This window comes from Tachyglossus aculeatus, chromosome X3 (assembly GCF_015852505.1).
Source record: "Tachyglossus aculeatus isolate mTacAcu1 chromosome X3, mTacAcu1.pri, whole genome shotgun sequence".
Lineage (NCBI taxonomy): Eukaryota > Metazoa > Chordata > Mammalia > Monotremata > Tachyglossidae > Tachyglossus > Tachyglossus aculeatus.
The window spans coordinates 34974704-34988717 of record NC_052099.1 but is presented as its reverse complement, the minus strand read 5'-3'; the positions used below and the strand labels follow the sequence as shown (position 1 = coordinate 34988717).

At 54.3% G+C, this 14014-nt stretch overlaps 1 protein-coding gene across 1 annotated transcript in view; it reads right to left on the bottom strand.

The window, feature by feature from the left end:
- The window catches only part of BCL2 (BCL2 apoptosis regulator), a 62807-nt gene extending 49096 nt beyond the window's left edge, over nucleotides 1–13711 (bottom strand). The window contains exons 1-3 of the mRNA XM_038770298.1: nucleotides 13602–13711; nucleotides 7091–7274; nucleotides 6296–6781 (exon numbers count right to left, since the gene is read on the bottom strand). Coding sequence (XP_038626226.1) covers nucleotides 6296–6781; nucleotides 7091–7274; nucleotides 13602–13711 — 780 coding nt within the window. The remainder of the gene's footprint in view (nucleotides 1–6295; nucleotides 6782–7090; nucleotides 7275–13601) is intronic.
- Between the last annotated feature and the right edge of the window lie 303 nt (nucleotides 13712–14014).

Here is a 14014-nt window from a genome sequence, read left to right as displayed (position 1 = left end):
AAGAACTAACTGAAAAACTGTAACTGGTTTTTTTTTTCGCTGTTGCTTCTTGGTAAGTTGCGGCTGGCTGACATTTAAGCAGGTTCAACTGCACCGGTTCAATCAGAGATTACTAAAAAGTGCCACGGTTCTGACTAGAAAGCACAACTGGAAGCCGGTGGCTGCAGAAAGGAGCGGGTTTTCAAAGTGGCCATGACGAAATTCAAAACGACGAGCTTGCCAACTGAAATCACCCATTCTCTGGTGAGGGAGAGGCCAGGGTCACAGTAGAGAGGACGGAAAGAGAGGGCCCAGGCTCAGGTGGAGAGCTCCAAAACTTGTACAAGCTAAAACCTACCGGCTAGGGAAAACCTGGATGTGGGGAAGTAGCGTGGCCTGGTGAGACGACCTAGGTTCCAATCCCAACTCCGCCACTTTGCATGTTGTGTGACCGTGGGCAAGTCACAACTACTCTGCGCCTATTACCACAACTGTAAGATGGGGATTCAATAGCTGTTTTCCCTCTTACTTGGACTGTGAGCCCCCGCGGGACAAAGATTGTGTCCAGCCTGATTAACTTGCATCCACTGCAGTCCTTAGTACAGTGCTGGACCCATGGTAAGCGCTTAGATACCAAAATTATTACCATTATTCTCCTGGGATCCTTAAGCAGGTCTCAGACAGCACTGGAGTTAATAAGGTGCCCCATGAAAAGACAACTCGGAGATGATTAATCAATCCTATTTTTGTTGAGCGCTTACTCTCTGCAGAGTGCTCCATTGAGCACTCGGGAGAATATAATACACAGTTGTTAGACACATTTCCTGTTCACAACGAGCAGATAATAATGATGACATTTATTAAGCACTTACTATGTGCAAAGCACCGTTCTAAGCGCTGGGGAGGTTCAAAGGGGATCAGGTTGTCCCACGGGGGGGGCTCACAGTCTTCATGCCCATTTTACAGATGAGGGAACTGAGGCACAGAGAAGTGAAGTGACTTGCCCAAAGTCACACAGCTGACAATTGGCGGAGCCGGGACTTGAACCCACGACCTCTGACTCCCAAGCCCGGGTTCTTTCTACTGAGCCAAGCTGCTTCTCTTATGGTCTTGAGGGGGAGACACGGGTTAATATAAATGAGTAAGAAGTAGCATGGCCTAGTGAATACACCATGGTCTGGGACTCATTAGGACCTGGGTTCTAATCCCGGCTCCGCCCCTTGCCTGCTGTGCGACCTTGGGCAAGTCACTTAACTTCTCTTTGTCTCAATTACCTCATCTGTAAAATGGGAATTAACACAGTGAGCCCCTTGTGGGACATGGACTGCATCCAATCTGATTATCTTGTATCTACCCCAGCGCTTAGAACAACGCTTGACACCAAGTAAGCACTCAACAAATACCACGACCATTACTATTATGATATGTGCGTAAATGCTGTGGGGCTGAAAGACAGGTGAACGGAGGGTGTAAATCCAAGTGCAAAGGTGAAGACCGCCTTCAGGCCAATCCCCGTGGGAGGAAAGGGCCAGGACCCTTCCCTCACACACAGGGTACACACGCAAACAGGCAGCCCTGGCTCACCAGAAACCCTTGAGGACAAACACACGCATCCGAGTGCACGGTGAAGGCCCCCAAAGGGCGCTAAAGGGCCCCCACGTTGGCACGGTGAAATGGAGAGCAGCAACAGTAGCCGATGCCACGGAACAGGCGTTGGCCAACTTCAAATGCCCTGGAACCACATGTGCTGGTCACCTCTGACGGCCTCTCTATCCCTACCTGCAGGTTCGGGGGTCTGGAAGCCCCCGGAAAATTAAACCACGGGCTGCCACGAGCACGGAAAAGTTAACCGTCCCTTCCGTCCCCGGGCACGTCCCAGAAACAGACACACGATCCGCCCCGACCCCGGCCGAGGGTGCTAATGCCAAGAGCGCTGGGGTCACGGGCCCAGGCGTCCGGTAGTCGCATCCGTTGGCCATCTTGGTTCTGTCCCACTTTCCTCTCTTCCTTCCCCAGGACGCAAATGGCTCTTCTCCTCCCCCACGATGTCCCAGCGCCACCGAGGGCAGCCCGAGCCTGCTCCAAGCCGCGTCCGTCTCCCACAGCGGGGCTGGAGCCTGGGGCTCCGGGCAGAACCACCGCTGGACGGACGGATGCCCCCGCTCCAAGACCAACGCTCTGAACCTCCACAACTGCATGCAGGGCACAGACCACAAATCGCTTTCCTAAATTTGAAACACAAGGCAAACACTTCGATTCAGGAGGGTTTTGTTGTTTTTTTTTTTGACGCCAGGAAAATTATTTGGGGCCTACGGCAGCAAGACAAAGAAAAAAAACCCACAAAACTATAGTTAACCCTTTGGTGCATCAGTTGAAAAACTTAACGATGGAGTACTGGAAAGGATGCTGCCTGTGGACAAGGGCTCTCTCACCCAGCAGCAGCACAGACGTTGAGCTGCCCACTAGGGTCCAGCCGGCGGATTTACTTACTGAGAACCGATGTGATTACTCTCATCACAGCTAGGGTTTGTATGAACACCTATCTGCTTATCTCCATTTATCTGTAAACTCTTTATCTGTGCTGTAACTATTCGACCGCCCAAGCACCTAGTACGGTGCTCTCCCTCAGTAGGTGCTCAGTAAAAAGTTGTAGATCACATCCAGGTTTATTACTAACAATAACAATGATAATAATAGCGATAACAACTGTGGTATTTGTTAAGCGCTTACTAAGAGCCAGGCACTGTACTAAGCACTGGTGTGGATATAAGCAAATCGGGTTGGACACAGTTCCCTGCCTCAAATGGGGCTCACGGTCTCAATCCCCATTTTACAGATGAGGTCACTGAGGCCCAGAGAAGAAGTGACTTGTCCAAGGTCACACGGCAGACAAGCGGTGGAGCCGAGATTAGAACCCGTGACTTTCTGACTCCCAGGCCCGGGTTCTATGAACTACACCATGCTGCCAAAATCCATTCTCACTGGCATTTCTATTTGGCAATTTCTACCATCAAAGACTTACCCTCAAGCAAACTGCACCTTCTCCAACGCATCCTTTTTGGTACTCCTAGGAAAGCCAGCTGGGGCATTTTGGAGGCCTTTGGAAGAAAGTAACTTAAAATCCTCTTTGGGATTTTAGACTCTAGACTGTAAGCAAGCCTGTTTGAGGCAGGGAATTTGTCCGCTTGTTGCTATATTGTGCTCTACCAAGAGCTTAGTACAGTGCTGTGCACCCAGTAAGCGCTCAGTAGAGCCCACTGTCGGGTAGGGACCGTCTCTATATGTTGCCAACTTGTACTTCCCAAGCGCTTAGTACAGTGCTCTGCACACAGTAAGCGCTCAATAAATATGATTGAATGAGTGAACGAAATGCGAACGAACGAATGAATGAATGAATTCCCTTTGCCCACGGAAGTTGTGGGTGGTTTTGAGTTTCTCCACCAAATTACTGTCCTGCTGAGCTTTGCCCCACCTGGTGTCGGCACACTGTGGTTTGCCACGGCTGGGCACCGACGGCAGGCTCAGCTCCCCATGGTCCCTAGCTAGTCTGCCCAGTGCCACCCTGCTGGAAAACCAGGAGCCTGTGGTCTACTTCCCACCAGAGGAGATGACCGGACAACAAAGCCGAGGGGGGCGGGGGGGGGGGAGAGATGGACAAGAGAGGGGCAGATGGAGGAGGACACCCCTTTGTACTGGAGTCGCTCGTACGGCCAACCTCATTCAGAAAATTCCTTGCTGAGCGCTGTGTCGGGGATTTCCACCTGCGGAGTGAATCCTTGAGCTTTCAGATGGCCAGAGTTCTACTTCCTGGGATCGGCTTCCTTTAGACTCGAATAATTCCTAGCAAGGTTGTTTTACTCTCCTTAAAAAAAAAATAAATCAAACCGTCTGCATCAACCCAACAGTTCTTCCAAACGCACACTGGAAACTTGAGCGATGCTCTTTCCGAACCAGGCAGATCTGTAAAATCCCTCTAAGCTCAAAGCACTGTGACGGGGAGCGACCCAGGCTGCCACCCACGCCGCGTCTCCATTTGGGTTTCCCGGATCAGTAGGAGAGGGGAGCTGGTCTCTCTTGGGAACGTCTAGGGGTGGCATTCCCCTGTTCCTCCAGTTTGGCCAGTAAACATCTTCCCGATCTCATTTTGGGGACCCTGCTCTTCCCTAGGCACTTCCAGCGGGTGGACAGTGCCCGTGATGCTTCCAGAGAACAGGAGACCGGTCCGTCGCAGATGTCTCTCTCCTTTCTGCTCCCTCCGGCAAGGAGCACCGTTTCCGCCGAGAGCCAGGCAGCAGCACCACCGTGGCAGGACCTTCGAAACCGAAGACTCCGTTCGAGGCTCCCCCCACTCGCTCCGGTAGAAGTTGTTTCTGGCACACATCTTGCCACGCACCTTGCCACCCACGTGCGCACGGGCCCTTCCAAGGGGCAACGGCTGCTTCCACCTCAGGGAGGATGAGATCCCGCTTCGCTCCGAGTGTCGACTTCCACGGAGGTTCCGGGCGGGACAACAGTGAGCGGGCGGAATAACCACTGCCGCTCTGGCAGCGCGGGGACACAGACCCTCACGTAACCCTCCATTTCCTATCCGGGCCTGCCGGGAACGGGCACACTCTCCCGGCCACTCACCCCCCCCCCCGACCCCCTCCCCAGGACGGCGATGCATTATTAGTGGCCCGAGGCGTTGGCAGGACTCACCCCCCAGGGCCAAGGTTCGGGACGCTGAATTACCCCAGGAAGCCCCAGGTCCGGGCCCGGCAGGGCAACACCCCCTTTCCCTTCACCAAGAAGCCACGACTACAGCATGTGAGGTTCTGCCCTTGGCAGCACGGTTGCCCAGATGCCGGCACGTTCCCGCCTCCAACGCACAGGTCCTCAGCGCCTCCCACCTCCCCTCCCGCTCCACGCCCCCCCAACACCGGGGCTGTCCCAAAAACTGGCCCTGTAGTTTCCGGAGCCACAGAGGAATTTCCAGGGGGAGAACACCGTGGCGACTCCAGTCCCTGCTTCCCCGACCACCCGGGAACCCCCACCGGGCAGGGGAAACGGTGTCGGGGGGAGGGGGGTCGCTAGCTACCCTAATCCCGACGTCACCCCTTAATCAGCCGCGTGACTTTGGGCAAGTCACTTAACTTTTCCGTGCCTCAGTTGTTTCATCTGGAACACGGGGATGAAGACCGTGAGCCCCACGTGGGGCAACCTGGTGACCTTGTATCTACGCCAGCACTTGGAACAGTGCTGGCACATAGTAAGCACTTAACAGATGCCATCTATTACTACTATTACCATCGACTGACCATCCAGGAAACCCCACTGGGCAGGGGTCAAGGTCGGGGGAGGGAGAAGGGATGGATCCCTAGCTACCCTAATCCCGGCTCCACCCCTTATCAGCTGCGTGACTTTGGGCAAGTCACTTAACTTTTCCGTGCCTCACTTGTTTCATCTGAAAAACGGGGTTGAAGACTGTGAGCCCCACGTGGTGGTGACCTTGTATGGATGCTGGGGCTTAAAGCAGTGCTGGGCACCTACTAAGCTTTTAACAAATAATAATAACGGTATTTGTTAAGCGCTTACTATGTGCAAAGCACTGTTCTAAGCGCTGGGGAGGTTCCAAGGTGATCAGGTTGTCCCACGTGGGGCTCACAATCTTCATCCCCATTTGACAGATGAGGGAACTGAGGCCCAGAGAAGTGAAGTGACTTGTCCGAAGACACCCGGCTGACAATTAATAATAACGATGGCATTTGTTATGCGCTTACTATGTGCAAAGCACTGTTCTAAGCGCTGGGGGGGAATACAAGGTGATAAGGTTGTCCCACGTGGGTCTCACAGTCTTCATCCCCATTTTCCAGGTGAGGGAACTGAGGCCCAGAGAAGTGAAGTGACTTGCCCCAGGTCACACAGCTGACAACCGGCAGAGCCGGGATTAGAACCCACGACCTCTGACTCCAAAGCCCGGGCTCTTTTCCACCGAGCCACGCTGCTTCTCCATCATCATCATCGCGACGGTGATTCTTATTGCCCTGGCCTGACCACCCTCGCCGAGGAGACCCGTCCAGCGGGCCGGGGGCTACTGAATAGTTTGGGGGGAGGGGGGGGGGGCACCCCGAGGGCGGGTTAATTCACTCATTCATTGACTCGTATTTACTGAGCGCTTACTGTGTGCAGAGCACTGTGCTAAGCGCTTGGGAAGTCCAAGTTGGCAACATCTAGGGATGGTTCCTGGCCTACAGCGGGCTCACGGTGCAGAAGGGAGCAGGATGGTGGCGGTGGCGGGGGGTCGGGGGGCGTCCCGAGGGCTTGGGTCCCCACGTACCCATCCTCCGTGGTCCCGGATCCAGGGGTGCAGCCGTCGGCTCAGGTAGTCGGTCATCCAGCGGGCGACGCCGTCGACCAGGCCGGCCATCTCCCGGTGGGCGCCGTCCACGCACAGGGCGGCCCCGAACTCGAAGAAGGCCACGATGCGGCCCCAGTTGACCCCGTCCCGAAACAGCTCGTCCGCCACGGCGGCGAAGCGGGCCCGGCCCGTGGAGGGGCTCAGGTGCAGCCGGCCGCACAGGCCGCACAGCTCCCGTCGGTAGCGCCGGCTGAACCGCTCCCCGGCCTGGCGCAGGGCCCGGTGGACGCCGGGGGGCGGGCCGGGGGTCCCGGGGGGGGAGGGCCCGGGGACGGGCGGTGAGCCCCCGGGGGGGTCCCAGTGGAAGCCCCGCTGCGCCAGCTTGGAGCGGAGGAACTTGACCACGATGTCCCGGGGGCCGGCGTCGTCGTCGTCGTCGCCGCCGCCGCCGCCGCCGCTGGCGGGCTGGGCCATCGCGGGGCGCGGGGGGCACCGGCCGGGGGTCGGCGGGAGGGGGGGGGGCCGGGCCGCGGTCAGGGACCCGAGGGGGCGCGGGGAGGAGGAGGAGGACCGGGAGGACCGGGAGGAGGAGGACCGGGAGGAGGAGGCATCGCGGCCGCGAGTCCCCCGGTGCTGCCCGGCCCGGCCCGGCCCCGCCCCGCCCCGCCCCCGGTGCGGCCCACGGAAACGGCGGCCGGAAACAAAGTAAGTTTCCCGGGGCGGCCCCGGGGGCGGCCCACGTGCTGCGGGCCCGGGACGCCCGGCGCCCCGCACCCCCAGCCCCGCTCCGGTCCGCTCCGGTCCGGTCAGGTCCGGTCCGATCCGGTCGGGGGATGGGGAGGCGGTGGGGGGGGAACCCCGGTGGTCCGGGGGCTGGGGCCGCCGTGGGTGGGCGCAGCCGCCGCCGCCGTGGGCGGGGCGGGGCGGGGCGGGGGTCGGGCCTCCCGCGGGGCCCGCGCTGGCGTCACGGTTCATTCAAAAAAACACAAAAGTGCCGCGGGAGGGGGGGAGCGGGGGCGGGAGGGGGCGGAGCCGCCGCCGCTCCAGGGCGCGGAGAGGGGCGCCCCCTCCCGCCAGCCCGCCCTCCAATCAATCCATCAATCAATCGTATCGATTGAGCGCTTACTGTGTGCACAGCGCTGGACTAAGCGCTTGGGAAGGACAAGTTGGCAACCTAGAGAGACGGTCCCTACCCAACGGCGGGCTCGCAGTCTAGAAGGGGGAGACGGAGGACAAAACCAAACATGCTAACGAAATAAAATAAATAGAATAGATGTGTACAAGTAAAATAAATAAAGAGTAATAAATATGTGCAAACATATATACATATAGACAGGTGCTGTGGGGGAGGGAAGGAGGTAAGGTGGGGAGATGGAGAGGGGGGCGAGGGGGAGAGGAAGGAAGGGGCTGAGTGTGGGAAGGCCTCCTGGAGGAGGTGAGCTCTCAGTAGGGCCTTGAATCAATCAATCAATCAATCGTATTTATTGAGCGCTTATTGTGTGCAGAGCACTGGACTAAGCGCTTGGGAAGTCCAAGTTGGCAACCTATAGAGACAGTCCCTACCCAACAGTGGGCTCACAGTCTAAAAGGGGGAGATGGAGAACAAAACCAAACATACTAACAAAATAAAATAAATAGAATGGATATGTACAAGTAAAATAGAGTAATAAATATGTGCAAACATATATACATATAGACAGGTGCTGTGGGGAAGGGAAGGAGGTAAGGTGGGGGGATGGAGAGGGGGACGAGGGGGAGAGGAAGGAAGGGGCTCAGTCTGGGAAGGCCTCCTGGAGGAGGTGAGCTCTCAGCAGGGCCTTGAATCAATCAATCAATCGTATTTACTGAGCGCTTACTGTGTGCAGAGCACTGGACTAAGCGCTTAGGAAGTACAAGTTGGCAACATATAGAGACGGTCCCTACCCAACAGTGGGCTCACAGTCTAGAAGGGGGAGACAGAGAATAAAACCAAACATACTAACAAAATAAGATAAATAGAATAGTAAATAGGTACAAGTAAAATAAATAGAGTAATAAATCTGTACAGACATATATACAGGTGCTGTGGGGAGGGGAAGGATGTAGGGCGGGGGAGAGGAAGGAGGGGGCTCAGTGTGGGAAGGCCTCCTGGAAGAGGTGAGCTCTCAGTAGGGCTTTGAAGGGAGGAAGAGAGCGAGCTTGTCGGATATGCGGAGGGAGGGCATTCTAGGCCAGGGGGAGGATGGGGGTCCTTCTACCCGGGAGGGGTCCCCGGGCGGAGCCCCCTGAGGCACAGCCCAGACTGTAATAATAATAATGGCATTTATTAAGCGCTTACTATGTGCAAAGCACTGTTCTAAGCACTGGGGAGGTTCCAAGGTGATCAGGTTGTCCCACGGGGGGCTCACAGTCTCAATCCCCATTTGACAGATGAGGTGACTGAGGCCCAGAGAAGTGAAGTGACTTGCCCAAAGTCACCCAGCTGACAAGTGGTGGAGCTGGAATTCGAACCCATGACCTCTGACTCCACAGCCCGGGCTCTTTCCACTGAGCCACGCTGCTTCTCTAAGCCGCGTAAACCCGCCGGGGCCCCACACCGTCTCTCTTTGTTGCTGAGCTGGACTCTCCCGAGCGCTCCGCACACCGCGATCGCTCAATAAATACGACCGAATGAATCCAACTTGTACTTCCCAAGAGCTTAGTACGGTGCTCTGCACACAGTAAGCGCTCAATAAATACGATTGAATGAATGAATTTATGAGGCCCCGCCCACAGCCAAGCCACCTGGAAAGCGGCGCTCCCGGGGCGGTGGGCGGGTAGGTATTTGTTAAGCGCTTACCCCGGGCCGGACACTGTACTAAGTGCTGGGGTGGAGCCAAGGAAGTCGGGTTGGACACAGTCCCTGTCCCACATGGGGCTCACAGTCTTCATCCCATTTTACAGATGATGTAACTGGGGCACAGAGAAGTGAAGCGACTTGCCCAAGGCCACACAGCAAATGGCAGAGTATGCGTGTGGCATGTGAGTGTGTGTATGTGTGTGTGGGGGGGGTCTCGGACCCCGCAACATCCCTCTCAAAGGTCACCAATGGCCTCCTGCTTACCAAAACCAACGGCTCCTACTCTATCCTAATCCCCCTCGACCTCTCAGCTGCCTTTGACACTGTGGACCACCCCCTTCTCCTCAACACGCTATCCAACCTTGGCCTCACTGACTCTGTCCTTTCCCGGTTCTCCTCATCTCTCCAGCCGTTCATTCTCAGCCTCTTTTGCGGGCTCCTCCTCCCCCTCTCATCCCCTTACTGTAGGGATTCCTCAAGGGTCAGTTCTTGGTCCCCTTCTGTTCTCGATCTACACTCCTCCCTTGGTGAACTCATTCGCTCCCACGGCTTCAACTATCATCTCTACGCTGATGACACCCAAATCCACATCTCTGCCCCTGCTCTCTCCCCCTCCCTCCAGGCTCACATCTCCTCCTGCCTTCAGGACATCTCCATCTGGATGTCTGCCCGCCATCTAAAACTCAATATGTCCAAGACCGAACTCCTTATCTTCCCTCCCAAACCCTGCCCTTTCCCTGACTTTCCCGTCACTGTAGACGGCACTACCATCCTTCCCGTCTCACAAGCCCGTAACCTTGGTGTTATCCTCGATTCTGCTCTCTCGTTCACCCCTCATATCCAATCTGTCACCAAAAACTGCCGCTCTCACCTCCGCAACATCGCCAAGATCCGCCCACTCCTCTCCATCCAAACTGCTACCCTACTGGTTCAATGTCTCATCCTATCCCGACTGGATTACTGCATCAGCCTCCTCTCTGATCTCCCATCCTCCCGTCTCTCCCCACTTCAATCTACACTTCACGCTGCTGCCTGGATCGTCTGTGCAGAAACGCTCTGGGCATGTTACTCCCCTCCTCAAAAATCTCCAGTGGCTACCAATCAACCTACGCATCAGGCAAAAACTCCTCACCCTCGGCTTCAAGGCTCACCGTCATCTCGCCCCCTCCGACCTCACTTCCCTTCTTTCCTTCTACAGCCCAGCCCGCACCCTCCACTCCTCTGACGCTAGCCTCTTCACTGTGCCTCATTCTTGCCTGTCCCGCCGTCGACCCCCAGCCCACGTCCTTCCCCTGGCCTGGAATGCCCTCCCTCCGCACATCCGCCAAGCTAGCTCTCTTCCAGCCTTCAAAGCCCTACTGAGAGCTCACCTCCTCCAGGAGGCCTTCCCAGACTGAGCCCCCCATTCCTCTCCCCCTCCCCATCCCCCCTGCCCTACATCCTTCCCCTTCCCACAGCATCTGTATATATGTCTGTACAGATTTATTACTCTATTTTACTTGTACCTATTTACTATTCTATTTATTTTATTTTGTTAATATGTTTTGTTTTGTTGTCTGTCTCCCACTTCTAGACTCTGAGCCCGCTGTTGGGTAGGGACCGTCTCTCTATGTTGCCAACTTGGACTTCCCAAGCACTTAGTCCAGTACTCTGCACACAGTAAGTGCTCAATAAATACAATTGAATGAATGAATGAATGAATGAATGAACAGCCCCACTGTCAGTCCTCCTTCCCAACAGAATGCCACTGGGCCTGCCCACTCATTCAATCGTCTCTATGAAGCGCTTACTGTGTGCGGAGCACTGTACTGAGAGCTTGGGAGAGTACAACAATAAACAGACACATTCCCTGCCCACGGCGAACTCCAGCCACCCACGCCTAGGGACCCCTTGAGTGGTGCGATTGTCCAGTGCTTTCATGGGCCAAGACGGCCACTGCTACCCGGCCACCCCAGACCCAATCAGGTAGGAGTCTGCCCAAGACCCTCACCAGTCTCACGGCCCCACATCCACTCGAGGTTGGCAGGACAGCCAGCTGAGTGGTAGGGGGCTGAAAGAGGAGAAGAAAGGAATTCTTTCCCACATTTGTCTCTTGATTCCTGGTCCCTTCTTCCTCTGCCTTATACCAATTAAGCAGATTGTGGGGAGGAATTCATTCATTCACACAGTCGTATTTATTGAGCATTTACTGCGTGCAGAGCAGTGTGCTAAGCACTTTGAAAGTACAATTCAGCAACAGATAGAGACAATCCCTACCCAACAACAGGCTCACGGTCTAGAAGGAATGGAGGCTGTGTAGGAAAAAGACAACTCCCCCCAGACCTCTGGCCGTGGCCCACCGAGTACCCTCTTCTCATACTGGTCAACGCATCAGAGCGAACCTGCCTCAGCACTAACAAAAAAAGTTCGTTCCAGCCTCTGTGCAATCAAACTAATTTTAGACGTGACAGGCAACTCGTTTGTATCTTACATGTCATTTTTATGAAAACAGGTCAATACGCTCTGTAAGGTGCTGGATTCATTTACAGGTTAATACATTTACCAATCCAGATGAGCGCTGCTTAGGCACCAACGGTGAAGAGGGGAAAGGTTGCTTCCAATAGCACTAATCGTGCTGTCACATTGATCGATTGGTCATATTTATTGAGCATTTACTATGTGCACAGCACTGTACTGTACTAAGCGCTTGGGGGGAGTACAATACAAAAGACCCGGTAGCCAGGTTCCTGCACAGAGTTCAAAGTCTAGGGGGGAAGACAGACACTTAGATAAATTGTGGACAAGTACATAAGTGCTATGGGTGGGGGTTGAATACCAAGTACTTAAAGGGTACAAATCCAAGTGCAACAGTGATGCAGAAAGGAGAGGGGATAGGGGAAATGAGGGTTTATTAATAATAATAATAATGATAATGATATTTAAGCACTTACTCTGTGACCGGCACTGTACTAAGCGCTGGAATGGATACACGCTAATTGAGTTGGACACAGTCCCTCTCCCACGAGGGGCTCAGGATCTCCATCACCATTTGATAGGTGAGGGGACTGAGGCCCAGTGAAGTGACTTACCCAAGGTCACATAGCAGACAAGTAGCAGAGCCAGGATTAGAACCCATGATGTCCTGACTCCCAGGTTCGTGCTCTAGGCCTTCAATGAGGCTTCAAAGGTGCGGAGAGTGATGGGCTGTTGGATTTGAAGGGGAAGGAGTTCCAAGCCAGAGGCAGGACGAGGGAGAGAAGTCGGCGGCGAGCCAGAGGAGATCAAGGTACAGCCAGTAGGAGGATGTCAGAGGAGCAAAGTGAGCATACTGGACTGCAGTAAGAAATCAGTGAGGGGGCAAGGTGATTGAGTGCTTTAAAGCTAGTGGTAAGGAGTTTCTGTTTGATGAAGAGGTGGGTGGGCAACCACTGGAGGTTCTTGAGGGGTGAGGAAACATTGGCAGAACAGTTTTATAGAAAAATGATCCGGGCAGCAGAGTGAAGTATGGGATTGGGGGGAGAGAGAGGAGGCAGGGAGGTCAGCAAGGAGGCTGATGCAGTAATCAAAGCGGAATAGGAAAAGTGCTTGGATCAGCATAGTAGCAGTTTGTATAGAAAGGGCCGATTTTAGCAATGTTGTGAAGGTAGAAGCAATGTGATCTGGTGACATTAAATATGAGGGCTCATTTTAGGCAGGGAACTCTTATATTGTACTCTCCCAAGCACTTAGTACTGTACTCGGCACACAGTAAGCGCTCAATAAATACTAATGATGATGATGAGGTGGGTTGAGTGAAAGATGAGTCAAGGGGAATGCCAAGGTTACGGGCTTTGTGAGAAAAGGAAGATGGTGATGCCATTCACAGTGCTGGGAGAAGGGAGGAGGCAAGTGTTTTAATAAGGTGCAAAGGGATGGGTATGTGGAGGAGGTGGACTTTGAGAGGAGGTGGGAGAACTCTTCTTGAGACACTGCTGGGAAAGATGGGAGTGTCGGCCAAGGGGCAGGAGGATGGAGGAGATTTTAGGGAGATCACGCCTGATGGTTTCTATTTTAATCAATAGAGTCCACGGCCGGGTCATCAGGGGCAAAGAGATAGGGAAGGTAGGGGGTTTGAGGAAGGAGTTAAATGTCTGAAAAAACTGTTGAGGATATTGGGTGTGGGAGACAATAAGGATGGATGGAGAAATCAGGTTGCCAGGCAGAAGAGGGGACAGGGAAAAAGCAAGTGAGGAACAAGCCCAACTAACTCTGTTATCATGCACTCCCTTGCGCTTAGCACAGTGTGCTCTGCACACAGTTAGCGTTTGATACGTCTGATGGATTGATGGGTGGACAAGCTGACACCCTGACTCCAGGGTGGGCTCGGGGTGGGTTTAGTGGTCGGTCAGTGGCTATGGGAACATTCGCATGGGCTGCATGGTTCCATCTCCCAGAAGACACTGAGTTGGTGCTCTTCATTTGCCCGGGACGTTTTGCAGACAAAGGTACCGTGGAAGACGTTTGGCTTCCGCAAACCCAGCAAATGGGTCATTTGCCAGCATTTTGGTGTTCACTGCCCCCGGCAAGGTGTTTGTGTTCTTAAGCGCACACGCACCCATGGCCAAGTTTCACCACCAGTGGCGTCACTTTTGTGCACAAAAGATCACTGTCTCCAGATGGAGTTGATGTGGGATCTGAGGTGGAAGAGTTTCCATTCTAAACTGCTTTCAATAAACTTGGAGACTCTAAGGCTGTTAGCTGGAAGAGAGAGAGAGAAAGAGGGAGAGAAAGAGAAAACCTTTTTGCCAGAGACTGGCCTACGGAAAATTTAGCGTAGCCAAAGTAGGGTGAAAATCCACTGTAAAACACAAATATTTTTAGTGTTCAACTTCTCATTTTAATGCCCATAACCTAGATGAAGA